General features: G+C 37.1%; 1 protein-coding gene across 3 annotated transcripts in view; it reads right to left on the reverse strand.

The window, feature by feature from the left end:
* LOC139136886 (GRB10-interacting GYF protein 2-like) overlaps positions 1 to 17,536 on the reverse strand; it is a 69,371-nt gene that overhangs the window by 13,830 nt on the left and 38,005 nt on the right. For all 3 annotated transcript variants that reach the window (XM_070704728.1, XM_070704730.1, XM_070704729.1), the window contains exons 5-14: positions 8,849 to 9,069; positions 8,344 to 8,549; positions 7,488 to 7,572; positions 5,908 to 6,341; positions 5,296 to 5,422; positions 4,492 to 4,658; positions 3,689 to 3,813; positions 2,721 to 2,834; positions 1,384 to 1,720; positions 536 to 852 (exon numbers count right to left, since the gene is read on the reverse strand). In XM_070704728.1, the coding sequence (XP_070560829.1) occupies positions 536 to 852; positions 1,384 to 1,720; positions 2,721 to 2,834; positions 3,689 to 3,813; positions 4,492 to 4,658; positions 5,296 to 5,422; positions 5,908 to 6,341; positions 7,488 to 7,572; positions 8,344 to 8,549; positions 8,849 to 9,069 (2,133 nt within the window). The remainder of the gene's footprint in view (positions 1 to 535; positions 853 to 1,383; positions 1,721 to 2,720; positions 2,835 to 3,688; positions 3,814 to 4,491; positions 4,659 to 5,295; positions 5,423 to 5,907; positions 6,342 to 7,487; positions 7,573 to 8,343; positions 8,550 to 8,848; positions 9,070 to 17,536) is intronic.

The following is a 17,536-nucleotide window of genomic DNA, read 5'->3' on the forward strand; positions in this document are numbered from 1 at the left end:
ACATTTCACTTGCAACAGTGAATATTGTTGAGTATGTTTTGAATTCATACTGATGAGAATACATATGTAACAGGCTGTGGATACTTAAGGGGTCAGTGGCGGTAACGTTTGATAATTTTTTCATTTTTTTTGTTTTAATATCAACTACAGTTTCTTGTTCTACTCCAAAAAGCAGGTTAAGATACACAGTATTAAATTTGTCAACTCAGCCTTTACATGCGTAGACTGCCTTGTTACTGTTGACGAGTGAATTCTGGTCCAGACTGGAATTCAAACGTAAACAATAACAGCACATTCCACAAGTATACACACAATGTAAACAAGTTGAACAGTGGGTGTTCCAAGGTGTTTTGGGGAGTAGAACAAGAACTTATAATTGACATACAGAACAAAAATTATGAAAAGAATCACCCCGAAGTTACAGTTACTGGCCCTGTAAATCACTCACACAGCAAGTAAAACTCACTCTGTTTGGGGTGCGATGGGGTGGAGGTTGGGTGTCGTGAAAAATTTCATGTGCCAGATATCTACTTACCTCTGCATTTCTTTCTGCAATTCTTTCTGCCTCTGTAGCAGTTCCTGCTGTCTCTGCAGTTCTTGCAGCTCCTTCTGTCTCTGCAATTCTTGCTGTCGCTGCATCTCAGCTCGCTTCATCTCCTGCTCCCTCAGTTCCTGCAGTCTCCTCTGCTCTTCTTGCTGTCTCCTCATCTCTTCCTGCTGTCTCTGCAGCTCCCTCTGCCGTTGCAGCTCCTCCTCCCGTCGTCGCCGTTCTTCCTCCTGTTTGCGTAGTCTCTCCTCCTCTTCTTTCTGCTTCCGCATGGCCTCCTCCTGTTTCCTCTGAGCCTCCTGTCTCTGTAGAAATAGATGGTGGAAGCATGTTAATCATTTTGGTCATGACAGAAGAACTGCACCAAACAATTTTGCAAATAAACATAATTGTAGCTGCACTTCCAGGTAATATTTTGACATAAGCTATGGCAAGGGCCCAAAAGAATGGTTGGGGACCTGCGTGCTTTAGATAAACCCCTTTTTGTCCCAGGCACAACTCCATCAGAGATACAACAATTGTCTTCCCTACACGTGACAACAGCATTCGTACAAAACATCATAGCAAGATGCATGGATTTCCATGGAATTTTAATAAAGAATTCCATATATTAGCTCTTCACATATAATGAGATTGTTTTTGAATAACTATTCCACTAATTACTGCACTTCTTGAAGAACTGAACAACGCAAAATAAGATACCAAAGCCAGCAACTGTAAATTGTGAGTATTTCTGTTCAATGCTACATGTATTCGGGTCTAAGCAAGATCATTTTTCTCAAACAGTGATGAAATTTGATAGCACAATTCTTTTGAAGGAAACTTTAACATTGTACCTGAAGTTCTAACAGCCTCTGCTTTTCTACTTCTTCTTGTCGTCTCTGAACTTCCTGTTTCCGTCTCTCCTCTTCCTGTTTTCTCTGACGGGCAATTCTTTCCTGCTCCTGCTTTTCCTTGTCCGGCATCTCCAGATCCCACACACCTTTCCACGTCTCGGCCGGTGTGCCCCATATGGAAGGTGTCTCAGCAGCTGCATTCTCCGGCGGCGGTTGTCTCGGCGACATGGGCATCGGAGATCTTGGACTGGTTACCGGGGACTGTGGCTGCGGTTTGTTCATGGGTTGAGTTTGCTGGGGTTGGGTTGGAGGCGGCATTGCCTCTCCAGAAGGTGACCTGTGTTGAATGACATAAAGAATTATACTATAAGGATCAAATGTCACATCCCTTGCAACAAATGAGTTTAAGGTAAACTGCACCTCAGGGACAATATTCTACCTCTCAAACTTTTTCAACACATTTTTTGTCTTAAATTTGTGGGGCTTATTTTGAAGCTCATGGAGTAAATAAAGTTTTCACTAGCTTATTTTTGTGGAAGTCGAAAATTTCAATTTTCCTCATAGAGTTAACACAGGGATGGCGGCCATTTGAATGTGTGTAGTGTATATATATCTGCGAGTGAAAGTACATCTCTTTATATTATCCATTTGTGTGATTGATACTCAAATGTTTTGAACATTTTCATAAAATTATTTTTCTGTTCATGTAGAGACTACAAACACTCTCATGACCAATTCACGTCCTTAACTAGGGCATACGACAGAAACAAATGACAGGGCCTTTCCGGGTCAGTGTGCAGCCTCTAAAAAGCTTGTAGCTTACTGGTAAGTTGAATATAATTGTCATTATAGAATCATTTCCAAACAGCCAATCAACTACAGAATAGCTCCAGTTTTAGACTTCTGCTAATCAGATATGACCCTCTGAGCTGCTGCACATCGGTAGGCTAGTTTAGTCCTTCCACCATGTTTAGTCCTTCCACCATGTTTAGTCCTTCCACCATGCATTTTTGGATTAAGCCACTGTTTTGTACAGTAAATTTTCATGTCTTTCATGGGAAATAGATGTGAACAGGTAAGGCTATTAAGATTATCTTTGCATTGTCAAAATGTCAATATTCCTCGGGTATAAACACATATGTGTAAGCATGTAAGCTTGTCAAAACGTGACTGTCTCCCCTGCATGTTTTACTACAATAGAGGGACCATATGCTCCCTGAAAGAAGGCTGGGTTACTTTTGCTATTGCTTGCATGGATGTGTGTGAGTATGAGTGCATCTGGGTCAGAACTGGGAAAACCCCCGTCTGTATGTTTTGAGCAATTATGAAAACTCTACCTCTCTCTCGGAGAAGGCTGTGGCTGAGTAAATTGCTGTTGTTGTTGTTGTTGTCTAAGTAGCTGTTGTAGTGCATCTTGCTGCTGCTGTTGCTGCTGTTGCTGTAGATGATGCCTAGAGGGAGGGTATTGAGTTTCATTAGATAAATCCAATAAAGGCAACTCTTGAAAGGGACAGTGGCTAGAACTTAGGATTAAAATTTTTTATTGTTGTCCCAGAAAACAAGTAGATTTTTTTCCTTGTTCCTAATGCTATTTGTCGTACATAGTTTCAACCATGCAAACACAGCTCATTGTCCGAACATAATGCAATATATTGTTTTTTATATGAATGAATCTTACACAACAGACTAAAATTCACTTGTCAATTATAACATTGACGATTGCATACACATACTGGCAGTAATAACCTGTTACCAATGGAGTTTTGCATAAATGTTGAAATTTCTCAGTGCTTTACTGTACTGCTGTTTTACTCACAATACCCACGATGAAGTATCAATGTCCCTACTCCCACCGTGATTGGTACTTATCTTGAAAATCTTTCACTCACACTTTTGTTGGTTCAAAAACAATTTGGCACGAAATATCAAGCAAGTACCACGATCCCCTCAATACCTCATTGATATAATTAGTGTGTGAAGAAATTCAAAATGAATATATATGTGCATTTTTGTTGTTGTCACTTTGTATTTTTTAATGTAGAGCGCCTTGAAATATTTTATTACGTACTCTACTGGATATTAAACAAGATTAAGACTATGATTGGTGTCTTTCCTATTTTGAATGGCCATGATTTTTTTGTTCATACTGATCAAACCCAGCTCTGAAATGTCCATTTCTCTATCAAAGGATGAGGATCAATAAACTGGAATAAGCCTATGAGAGATACTGTGGGCTATATGAACTGAACAGCATCAAGAGTAGGCTTTTTTGTTGACATACAGAGAAAATGTCATGACTACTCACCGGAGATATGCCTGCTGTTGAAGGAGCTGTTGTTGTAATAATTGCTGTTGTATCAACTGTTGTTGAATTAATCTTTGTTTTATTTGTTCTTCGGCTGACAAGCTGTCCTTTGTCACGGCGGGGTTCTGAAAGAGCGACATTGCACTGAGAAACTAAAGGTCCTGGGTACAGGGATCATAGATTTCAGCTTTGCTGAGCTCACACTGTCCAAATAAAGTACTTGTTTGGGAGATCAGTAAAATGTCATCAATGAATGAATCTGGAGACCACAACCAGAAATCCAAGTTGCAGGGAGACTAACTTTAATTTCATGATACTTACAATGCTACATTTCTGAGTACAGTAAGAGGCCAGTAGCTGTAAGTTTTGTTTTTAACCATTTCACCCCCAGTTCCCTGTATACAGGTCCAACTTTACCATAGAAAACAATGGATTTGGGACAAACCATGGTGGTGAAAGGGTTAAAGTAAGCTACAGTTTCCTGTTATGCTCCTCAAAGCATGTTGCGACACACAGTGTAGAGCCTGGCAACTCAGCCTGTACATGTGTAGACTGCATTGTTATTGTTGACGAGTGAATTCTGCTCCAGACTAGAATTCAAATGTAAACAATAACAGTGCATTCTATCTATATACACACAGTGCTGGCATGCTAAGTAGTACGGTAGGTGTTTAAACTTGCTTTGGGGAGTAGAACAAATACTTTCAATGACATAAAAACAAAACGATGGAAAAATCATCAAAAGTTACATTTACTGGCCCTTTAATTCCCTATCTGTGTATACAGCAGCTGAATATACTCACCATTGGACCTGTCACCATGGGGCCAGTTAGGAAAGGCACTCTACCCCACTGTTTGATGACTTCACCAAGGGGCTGAAAAGCCTGATCACAGCCCCGTCTGACCAACAGAGTCATTGTGAAGTAACCTGCACTGAACCATTCTGACATCTCACCAGCTGTAAATGGACCTGAAATGAACAAACCAGCCATGTGATGAACATAACTCCACTCTAACATTCTGTGATGGAAATCATGAACTGTAAAACTTGCAATGCCTGGTTTTATGGCTTTTTGTGTTGCATGGTCTCTTATTTACCAATGATTTATCAACAGCAAGGTAGTTTTTTGACTTGCACCCATGGCAATGTTACTTAGGACGCTGGTAGTTACCATGAGGAGAGAAATAAACATTTGGTCTTTGGTAGTCTTTGGGACCTGTGTCAGGGTAAAGCCAGAGGTTTTGCACATTAATTTGGTAGTACTACAAACAAATATCATCATGCAATGTGTTTAGCAGTAAGGCAGAAATGTGGACCTACTCCAGGGAAAGAGAATTGGTGGTTCTGGATTTCAGGCCAGCTGACCCTTTGGTACAAGTTGAGACAAATGAACACAGCTCTGCAAACAAAAACTGTTTTTCTTAGAGGGGCCTCTTGTCTCGACCATCCCTACTCTAACTCTCATGGCTCCCTAGGTTACTACGGATAAATACAAAAGCTGAAGGTGTCTACTGTTCTCAACTCTGTCCAGTTTCACCCCCACTTCTATGATCATGGGAATAGCATTATAGCTGTGACAGAGCTTTGCCATTGTCCCATGACTTACCTTGTATCTGTCCCTGTGGATCTTTATAGAACCATTTGTGACTATTCTCGAAGGCTAAAGGTGCTGGGGATGGTTCCTGGTTGTTTCTGCTTTCAGGTTCCACAACATCACTGTGCTTCTCATCATCCTATGAAATAAATCACCACACACATAATATGATTGCTAGTCTTTGTGTTCATTATGACTTTTCTTTTCTGATTTACTTCACAGTGTGAAGAAAACAAAGCTTTTTCATATTAGTTTATGGTAAGACTAGAATGTGGCTGCTGGTTCTACACCATCATTATACCCAAAATTCATTTAAAATTCAACGACTTTCAAGGACTTTGCAGCAACTTTCCAGGACTTTTTGAGGCCCTAAATAGCATTTTCATAATATATAATTTTACAAGTCATTTGACATATAATTTTCTATGAAATCATGACCGATCAGTTTGTGATTTTCAAAATCATGAGTGACTTATCAGCTTTCAAGGACTTTTTTCAGGACTTTCCAGTAAAATTCAACAACTTTCCAGGGATTGTGGACCCTGTTCTACCAGAATAACATTGGTAATAATAAAAGAAATTGTTCATCAGTTGTTTTTTTACTACAAAAAGTTTGATGCTTACCTCAGCACAGATGACCGCCATGATGTTCTCAGCAGCTTTCTCAAACTGATCCAAGCCATCATCTTCGTCTCCTGTACTTGCCACTGTAGTGGAGGGTTTGGACTCTGTAACAGTACTAGTCGCAGCAGAGGAGACCGAGTTCATTTTCTGAGGCCCATTGGAAGACTCTGCTTTCTCTCTGGGTTGGGTATCCTCTTCTATTTCAGGTGTCCTCTCCTGGTTTTCCGGAACCTCAGCAATCTTAACAGTTTGTTCATTTTTCTTACTTTTACTCTGAACTTGAGATTTGCTTTGGTTCTCTTTAACTTTCAGTTCATCAATGTCTCTAGTATCCTTTGTACTAGATTTAGCATTGGCAGTGTGGCTGGCATTCTCATTCAGACTTTCCTCTTCCTCTTGAACTTCATCACTCTCAGTTGACTTTGACTTAGTCCCTGTTAGTAATTACGACAAATCATTTTCAGTACTTTTTACCTGTAAGCAGGTAAATGTTACCAGGGTTCCCCTTGGTATCAATGCAGTCTGATTTGAGCGACAGCAGAAATGTAACCAGGGTTCCAAATCATAAGCAAGTCTTCCCTTGGCTTAGTAAAAACTGATTTCTTAACTTTACAATTTTGTTTTGTCGCCACTGTTTTCTTCGACATGTATGAACTATAAGATGGAACTGAGGGGTGCAAGCTAGTTTGAAACAGAGACTGTAAAATATTTAAGGTAAAATGCGCCTTGAGAACAGACAATCAGATTGTCAAACTTTTACACAGGTTTTTGGTACCACTTGTGGAGGTTTATTTTGAAATCCATGTAGTAAATAAGGTTGTTACTATCTTATTTTAATGAAAATGAAAAATTTAATTTTTCCCCCTAGAGTTAACACAGGGACGGCAGCCATTATGATATTGGACAATTTATTTCCCTAGTTTGCACAGTGTCCCCTGATTTTTTATTCTTGATTTAAAAAGGGAATTCAGGTTTTAGCAATAGTTTAAATCTTTCAATTCCAAGGCAAGTATTACTATAAATAAAGTTGGGTACACACAGCGCCTTTATAAATATCTATGAATGACATGATGGTTTCAGTGCTGTTGAAAACCTTTTCTGTGAGGAAATGACAATGGTATGACATCGATTTCAGATCAACATTAGTACCACGAAAGAAGCTAATTATGTAATACCACCATTTCCATGACAAGGCTTATACATTAAAATGGTTACAACATACATTCACGCATTTCTAAGGAAAGGCTGTATAAACAAGCCATTTTATAAGGAGGTTCCTTCAGTTTGAAAAGAAATCAATGGATTTCCTGAAGCCACAAGCTGCTCTACTGAGTTATTTTTCCTGGCATTATGCACTGAATACAGCAAAATTTTAACCTGTAGTCTTTCCATTTTTCATTGTATGTCATCTAGAATTTACTTGAAATGGCTTGGAAGCATTTCTTACCGAGATATTAATTCCGAATTTCAAGAAAACAATTACTCAACTCATCATCACCATTCCCTAGGGCAAAATAACTAACAGAGGATTTTATTTGATTTCCCTCAAAATGATTAATTGAGAAAAAATGGATCTTTACCGGGTGGCTTGTCTTTGGCTTCACTAGCTCCGTTTTCAGTAGAGTTTTGTTCTTCTTTGGCAGACGTCTCATCCTTCTGCAAGACCTTGAATGCACAAAGCACAAAAGTGAAATCTTTAACTTTCTTACTTTACAGATTCTGTCTTCACTTTCTGGGAATTCTATTTTTTTCACAGTGAGGCTATTTTCAGTTCATTTCTACAAAAGAGAACGTATCTACAACAGACATTTCAAACACATTACAAACTCAATTCACTTCTGCCGAAGAGCACATATCTACACCAGACATTTCAAACACATTGCAAACTCAATTCACTTCTGCCGAAGAGCACATATCTACACCAGACATTTCAAACACATTGCAAACTCAATTCACTTCTACCGAAGAGCACATATCTACACCAGACATTTCAAACACATTGCAAACTCAAATGCAAAACCAATTAAATATGAGGTATGTCACCATGAGTGATGAAATATTGGCACATAAGATTCTAATGGGTTTTGGACAGATAACATATGAAATCGTATGGAATTTATGGAAATCAGGTTATTTTCCAGATGGTTGAATAATGAGTACATTTTAAGGTAAATTCACCATGCGATATAGGAACTGTGAAAGAGATTACACGTTGATGAATTGTCTCAATTTTTTGAGCACTGTATCAACACTGGTATGAATCAAGCTGCTGATCATTGGGTGTACATTTTGCTTTTGATCTATTCATCCATACCTAAGACTTCAATGACAAACACTGCACCTTTACCCAACACCACCTTTTACCACAACTGTGTTGTTTCAATTACGAGGTTGGACTTCTGCAGAGTGTTTCCTGGGTGAGATCACCACGCTTACCTTGGTTGATAGGAAGGCTCCAGATGAGTCAAAAGTTCCAATACTGTCTAAATCTGCTGCATCGTCAGTACTCCACTCTGGTAGCTCATCATCACCAAAGCTACCATGGCTTCCCCTTCCACTGTGGTGGCGCTCCCTGTTACCTTCTCGAAAGTCAAAGTCAAAAGTTCTCTCTCTTGGGTGATGCCAATTTGTTCTAGGGCCGCCTGTGAAATGAACAAAGTCATTTTTTGAAAGATTTAACCTGTTTACCCCTAATTCCCTGTACACAAGTCCACAATCACTATGAACAACAATGGACTTGGGCCAATCCATGGTGGCGAAAGGGTTTAAGTTGCTTGCTTTCAAGTCTTTTTTTGTTGGGGTCATACAGATATTATGAGCTTATAAATTTAGAGAATATTATGATGCAATGTAAAGACATCCATATCAAGTTTCCAGATTCTGATTTCGCTTATGCTAGTCTGTCACGGTAAATGAATATTTTTTGAAAAACGATACATACCAGGACTGGTGATTCTCCAGTTATCTGGCATTCTGTCTTTGTCACTTTTGTGACCTGCAAGCCTCCAATCCCCGTCATCGTCGTCCCTTGGTAACTTTTCATTCAAGCTCCGCCAATTGTCTGTGAGACTTGCCCGATCTAGGGGCCGCCGCGGTGATGGTGGTCCCGCATCGTCAAAAGAGCGTACATCCGATCGATGTTTATCGTATCTCCTATCCCCCCTAAAAAAGAGAAATGCAGATAAATCTCAGTGAAACCTTTTAAATATTATTTGAATAGAGTTCACAAAAGTAGGTAAAAAAGGAAAGTCTGGTTTGTCATATATTTAAAATTCAAATCTGCAGTCAATGTTCCATGAATATCGTTAAAGATCCATGCCTCAAAATTAATGAATGAGGTGAGGTGAAGTTAATGGAAAGAGGGGAAAGAATAGATAACTTGAGTGAGAAAATATGTCTGTTTGGTGAAATCTGAATTTATTTGTTTGAATCCAGCTACAGTAGCGCACACACACAAACACACACACACACACACACACACACACACACACACACACACACACAAACTACAGCAGCATGGCAATTTTCTCACAAGATTTCATTTTTCATGACTTTTAAATGTCCGTAAATGTCCGCACTCTATTTGACGGAGACATTTACAGACTATGACAGCAATACCAAAACACATTACGAGGTACTATCAATGATGTACATTGTAATGCTCACAGACTTAAAATCCAATTGCCAGGGAAAGACACTTATTTTTTTATCCACTTGCCCTTCGGGCAAGTGGGGGGTTCGGTTCACTTGCCCGAATTGGAAAACCACTTGCCCAATATAATTTACGTGTTTGAAAAAAGCTAAAACATTGGTTTTTCATTTCACACACTTTATTTTGAAAATTATCATGTTATCATGAGAAAATGTCAGACATTCTCATAGGGTTCTCCTCACACTTCTAAGAGTGCTGGATGGCTCATTTATATTAAATTAATTATCAAAGCCCCACTAGCAGTATCATATAGCATTCTTTATGTGATTTTACTTCTGAACTAAAACAAGATTTTTGGAATGTGCTCCTTGAGGGGTTGGAATACAAGTATTGTTAACGGCCCAGTGAGACTGCATGTGCAATTTTGAACAAGAAAAATAATGTGTGCCCAAACGTAAAATGGCACCCAATGCAAATATAGCAAAAACAGTGTACACCGTGCATATACCGGTATGCATTTGAATATTCACGGAAACAACAGAGTAGTCCAATGTAATGCATAGTGTTGAATGTTTTCAACTGGGACAAAAATGTTTTGTTTTCTTTGTAGTATGGTGGGAAATCAAAATAATGGTTAAAATGTAAATTTACTTGTCCAATTTTTCACTAAAGAATGTTTTGTAACGCTGCAAAAGACTATATCCTATTAATGGGTAGAATTTAAAGAAAACCAGAAAAAATAAGAAGCCTTTTTAGGTCAACAAATTTCAAGATTTACAGCTAGTGGGGCTTTCATATTCATAGAAAAAATTCTAACAGTTCATATGTTTGTATGTTTACTTCCTAGGTCTTAATGTACAAATAATAACAGCCATTTTAATTGTACCTTCAAAGTATTTTTGCAGTTAAAAGTTTTAACTTATATATACAGAAAGAAAAAATCTGTAGCTATAAAGGAATGTTTTGAAGCTTCTGAAAAATAATGTACTTCTTTGTCATGTTTTTACTGCGCTGACATCATACACAAGCCCTATGAATTTGGATTACCATTGCACTATACCAGTATCCTATGTTTTTCTAATAACCTAGGTGGTCTTTTAATGCTCATGCGCAGACTAAATATAATTTAAACCAACAACCTAAGGCGTCGGTGGTTTTCTGTGTGTCTTGAAAGATGAATTTCTCGATGTCAACTCGCTCCAATTGCTTCTTGACAGTCATTTTAGAATGGGAAAATTCACAAACAGAGAGGTTGGTCGCCACGGACAAGTAACTTTTAGCTTATTGACCTGAAAATTAAGTCAGTGTTCATTGAAAATTCAAAGACTGGACCCGTTGACACCAAAGCCTGCTCATGACTTTCATTGCATGCGGTCTTGCCACGATGCCACTCACTGTTACTTAACAAGTTAACATTGAAGAGTACGTTTTTAGTAAAACTCTCTTTTTTGTGGTGATTTTTCACCACTGGACTTTATTTTTACATCATTATAAACGTTCATACAAAGCACAAAAACCGCTGTGTGTTTCTTTTTTTTACCGTATCAACATATTGTGAGACACCGTAACCTCACAGTCAATGCAATGAACTTTGGTGAACGTACGCTCCACCAGCTGAACAGCTTTTTCATATGCAAAATCAGCGTACGGTATTTAACCGGTGGTATTGTTTGAACTGCATTTTATTGAACTCTTCATGCAATTTTATGAAAAATCTTATGGAAATGTTCACGATGACATAACATGAAATTTTTTGTTGTTTAAGTCCGTGTTCCCTCACCAGAAAATCGCTCTCTCGTGAATTCGATTTCTAGGTATTATTTTTTTCACTTGTCCCGTCGGGCAAGTGGCATCGGAGGTTCACTTGCCCGAACGCGACTTTCACTTGCCCCGGGCAATCGGACAACCCTTAGTGTCTTTCCAATTGCTATTCAGGACAAGTTTACAACCCTACACTATATCACAAAATGTACAAGGCAGCTATCAAGACTATGATGCTAAAAGTTGTGATGATATTAAAATTCCACAGGTCAAAGGTCACACAATAAAGGAAGTAAAATTGGTCACCCTTTTTCCAAAACAAACATACTTCATAGGAGCAACAGGCAATCATTTGCGGGATTGATTTTTTTTAGACAGGCCGATACAAAACAAATGCAGCACACGCAATTATATTCTGTAAAATTTAACAGTGTGGGTTCAAATTTTACAAATAGTTATGTTGGTACATTTGTTGAAGTTAAGACTAGTCTATAAATAAAATAGTAATTATTGTCATAACACTTGTGGAAGGCTGTAGCAACTCTGAAAGGTAATGATGTATCCTATGTTGTACATAAATTGGTTACTCTGAGATCAGCAAATATTTCCCAGTCCATAAATTATAATAGGTAAGGGCAAATAGCCAACCTATGTAGATACAGGTAGATAGCTGGAATAACTACATATTTTGCAAAATAACTGTACCATGATTAAAGAGGACAAATGAATCTGAGTGACATACTTTTATGGAGTATACATCATCATTGAACACTCAATTTTCAAAATATATGCAGATATTTTAGACTAATGGCAGATATTGGTTAGACAATATATTATACCAGGGTTCTCCATAAGGGGATTTTGAAGGATGGGCCTTCCCTCTGTTTTTTACACAATCCTTTTATAGTTACCAACCTTACAAAAGATAATTTTTCACAACAAAAGTATATGGAAATTGTGCATTGTTATGTAAATTTGCTGCCCCTTTGTTTCTCCCAGCTGTGGAGAACACTGTACATATTGTAAAATCAAATAGCAAGAAAAATGCGAGCATCTATTTCAAGTTCATCAAGTACTGGGCTCACCTTAAAATACTTTCATCTCATGAGCTTTAGACTACAACCCCTTGGAGAAGAGTACTGAGCCAATATCAATGGTTATTTGTCACTATGCAGAGAATTCACAACAAGGAAACTCCTCCCACACAAAAGGAAGATCGTGTCAAACGCCTGATCTACTTCTTCCTTTGCATACATGCACTTTTTCGTGTCAAAAATTGGGAAACTCAATCACCATAGAATGGTGCTTGAAGAGGTATGTGATTTTGAATTTGTGAGGGATCAAAAATGACTGCATTCTACATATGAAACATGATTAACACACAGAAGCAACAATTTTCCAAAGGCTTTTCATTAGGAGCATAATCATTGAAACAGGCTATTTGCCCTGCCACTGGGCAAATAAAATAATACTACGCTGTTAGGCCAAAAAAAATTGATTTGTTTCTGGTCAGCATGCGCATCACTTCAAAGTGTGCGCGTCAACTCTTTTTTTTCCTCTTTTTCATTTGCCCCTAATGGAAAAAGGGGAAAATGTATCAAATTCCACCAAAAATAAAAAAATTGGAAAAAAATCGCGTCGCCGCATCATTTTTGCCACATGTCAATGACCAGAAACAAACCTATTTTTTTGGCCTTATTTGCTTTGAGAGAAATTTTTAAAGCCATGGGTTAGGGTTTAGGGTTAGTATTATCAGAAAGTAAGGAAACATATTGATTCTTTCAAAGAACTGCCTTGATGACCAATCCATTGATGCTGACAGCAGAGAATCCTACATTAAGTGGGTATGTTGATATTTTTTTTCTTTTGTAACAAATTACCATTTTTTCAGTCCTTATTCACCCTGCGGTGGGGCGAATTACTACTTTTTCAGTGTTTATTTGCTCCATGGCAGGGCAAATCACCATTTTTTACCATGTTTTCAGTTTTTATTTGCCTTGTTTCAGGGCAAATATCCTAAACTCTGATTTATTGCTAAATTTATTGCTAAATTATTCTAATAATAGTAAACAATCAAGGATTTTATCATCCCCTTCATTTATCATCCAACTGAATTTGAATCTAATCGGGCATTGCTTACCCTAAACATAGGGCCAAAGTCCCTGAAGCTACTATAGACATGGATACATGACTGTATGAAATTATCTCACTAAGGTCATCCTAGGGACTTGTAAACCAAATATTAAAGCTGTCTGACCAGCGGTTTTGAAAAAACAAGCGACTCAACAGTTGACAGAGCTCTGCTGCGTTATGTAGAGAATAACCTTTTGTGACACATATATTGATGAAGAAGGTGGATATCTTTGATAGCTCATTTCAGGATGGCCTCACCAAAAATGGAAAAAAAAATTCCTTAAAAATACAGATTTGCATATTTCATCACAATTTTAACAAATCTAAGTTGGGTTATCCCTAGGGACCTGTATACCAAATAACAAAGCTGTCTGACCAGTGGTTATGAAGAAGGAGATTTTTTACCAAAAACGCCTTTTTGGTGCTAATTTGCATATTTTCAACAATATCAAAAATTAATAAAAATAGTTTCTCAAAATCATATATTTTATCCACACAACAAATATCAAATCAGTAAGTACTGCAGTTGTCAAGATATTTGAGTGGACGGACGCCTAACAAACGGACATACATACATACATACATACATACATACATACATACATACATACAGACTGACGGTGCACGCCGGACGGATACCCATCGCAATAGCTTTTATAGACTATATTAGTCTATAGTAGCTAATAAACGAGAGTTAATTACATTCTAATTAAAGTAAACAAGACTTGCTTAAATCAAGATTTACGTCATAAAAAACAGCATATATGTATCTGTCAGGTTATAAAGAATCTTAAGCTGGTTATCTTTATCAGTATTTCCATCCTATTAACAAAGCACATTTTAACTTTCAAATTAACATTGTAAGTAAGTTCTGTTGAATAAGTTGAGACTGTATGTACTTAGAGAAAGCACACTGAAGAGACAAATGTTTGAAACTTAAGAAGTTCAAGGTCATCAAAAGCATTATAAGGAATCATGTAACACTTTCTTGCACTGTTTACACAGATTGCATAAGTGCATAAATAGCACATGGGAATCTTACAGCCCAGCTTTACCATAAAACCCTATCACTTTGACCACTCTTTTAATTGACCACTCTATTTTTTTCCTCAAAGAGTAATTTTATTTTATCCTTACCAAGTCAACCATAAATGGAAATTAGAACTTTCTCTATCTCTATTTATTTGACCACCCTATCATGACAAACTATTATGAGCAATTTCTTTTAGATAACATACAGGGCACAATAAATGACGGTTCAGAATATGTCAAAGTTGGGATTCAGGAAAGCTGCCTTTACATGTTTTAATCCTCCAAGATGGTAGGCATTTCACTATGAACTGTCAAAAAAAGTTGAACTTTCTGATAATTCTACACTAAAATTATTTTGGCTTTGATGATTTCCCAATTAATTCAATTATTTAAAATCATATTAATTATTTTTTTCTGGGTGAATTGATAGGGTTTATACAGTACAAGAATTACATACAATGTAAGTCAAATTTCGACCAAAAATGACAAAAAAATTCCTTAAAAATACACCTTTGCATATTTCATCACAATTTGAACAAATCTAAGTTGGGTTATCCCTAGGGACCTGTATACCAAATAACAAAGCTGTCTGACCAGCGGTTATGAAGAAGAAGATTTTTTACCAAAAACGCCTTTTTTGGCATTAATTTGCCTATTTTCAACAATATCAAAAAATTAAAAAAAATAGTTTCTCAAAATCCTATTTTTCATCTACACAACAAATATCAAATCAGTAAGTACTGCGGTTCTCAAGATATTTGAGTGGACGGACGCCTCACAAACGGACATACATACAGACTGACGGACGGATACCCATCCCAATAGCTTCTATAGACTATAGTCTATAGTAGCTAATAAAAAATAAATACATATATATGCAAATGAGCTCAAACACATACAAGTTCCTTTTCCTTCAAACTTTGTTATCAACCAGGAATAATTCTGCAGCTGATGTGCACATCTTTAGTTTATTGACAGAAGCAGATTGTCACACAAGATCTATGAATGAAATGTTTTCTTACAGATCAACACCCAACTGCCCCCATCCCTTTCCTTTATTCATAAGTATCAAGCGTTGGTGTTGTCCTGTCCCTACGGTAAAATGTAACAATTTGTTATAGCTTTCGATAGTATACCCCTGGCCATATGACGTCGTCAAGTATCAATGTAACCATGGAGCTGTGTTTTCAGCTCCTTCATGTAATCGGTATTGAAATAATATGAAAAATTATCAAAGGGAAAAAAAATACAGTCACCAAATTAAGCATGACTGTGAAGTTCACTAAGTCAATTGACATTAAATCTCAAAACTTAAAAAAGTCAGTTTTTGTAACTTATACAACAATATGAGACAGTCCTCAACGACTACTCAGAACTGACCAAGGTTCATATTATATATCATCACATTGCTACACCATAAAGGTACAAAATAAAATGTTAACAATCCATGGTCTGGCAATGGAATAGCACATTGGAAATTTTCAGACTGAATGAGTAATCACACAAACACGCGAATAAAATAGACTCTCTAGCCATCCCATGAGTCACTTTCAGCAATGCTAAGACAAGCAAAAGAATTCACTTCAGCAATAAATTCTCTAATTCCTAAAGACACAGCAGGCAACTCTCCTTTCATCAAAAGCAGTTTACACACAAATCTGAAAAGTTTGCCTCCAAAAATGATGCTATGTTGACAGAGATTAGCAGAACTAGTTTACATGTAATATCAACCACCAGAAACATGAATGATTGAAAAGCTAGTCTGTATGCTGAATATCGCATCATACACAACTGATGACCTTTAGTGTTCCAACTTCATAACAAATATGACTTCTGTTAGGGCTGTACCTGATCTGAATTACAGATGAAATAGCCTCCACCATGAATGGTGAACGAATAGAAAATTTTTGGCAATTTTTCCTAACTTACCTCGTACCATTGATTCAAATAATATCGTATTCCCATAACTAACAATTTTCAGCAATTTTTCTCCACCAACGACTGCAGTTTCATTGGTAATGTAACAATAGCATCTAAATTGTTTCCAATCATCTATTACCTTATGCTGAAGCAAAATATGTTTTTAATAATCTGAATCTGTTGATCACAGTTTATAAATATTGACCTTATTATCATTATTATTATTATTATTATTATTATTATTATTATTAAGAGGCATGTGGAGCCATTTCAGTACAATCTAATTTTTATAGATAATCAAAAGAAATTATGCATCACTACTTCTGTATACCTACACGAAGTATTTAAAAGACAATACTGATTTACTCACTGAAAACTATGTCAAAAATGTCTGAAACAGTTGCATTTTCAGACAAAAAGAATTCAGGCGTTTGCAAGGGGTGATTTAAAATGGCAAGTATGGAACACAACTCAGCACTCACATTAGCACATTGATGAAATTGTTGCCCTCAATGCAAGGAAAGAGAATGACCACCTGTCCTCTCACATGACCTGATACTCTATCTGATACCAGATAAAGTATATATTTCAAGAAACATTTTTCCTGTTGCCAGCTGACTACCACACATCCTATGTGATTTTAAACATACAAAATGAACAAAGCAAATAAATAGTCACTTTTAATGTATTTTTCCATAATTAAACTTTGTTGAAATTCTCTTTGTGCTCAGTAAGTTTCAGAAAGTATGAGCAGTAGTTCAGCTACCAATAGCTTTTGTAACTTTGGTATTTCAAAAATACCGCAATTATACGGTGTCGCTCACATTTGATCAAAATTGGTATACCGGTATACCAGAATGGGTACCAAAGATCAACAATAAAATGTTGTTTCTATCTGTTCAGTGCAGGAAAATTCTACGTTGATGTTATGACAATGATTTCTGCACAGTACAACCAGAAAAACAACAAGAAATATTTAAACCAGAAAAACAAGAATGACAAAAGTAATTAAGGTCTGAAACTTTAGGTACTGGATGTCAACTTTAGCAACATGCAGCTAGCCCCTCTTAGTTTGACCATAGACGGTCTTCCTCCCCTCTACTGATGGTCTTCCTCCCCTCTTCTGTCTAT

This window comes from Ptychodera flava, chromosome 7 (assembly GCF_041260155.1).
Source record: "Ptychodera flava strain L36383 chromosome 7, AS_Pfla_20210202, whole genome shotgun sequence".
Taxonomy (NCBI): domain Eukaryota; kingdom Metazoa; phylum Hemichordata; class Enteropneusta; family Ptychoderidae; genus Ptychodera; species Ptychodera flava.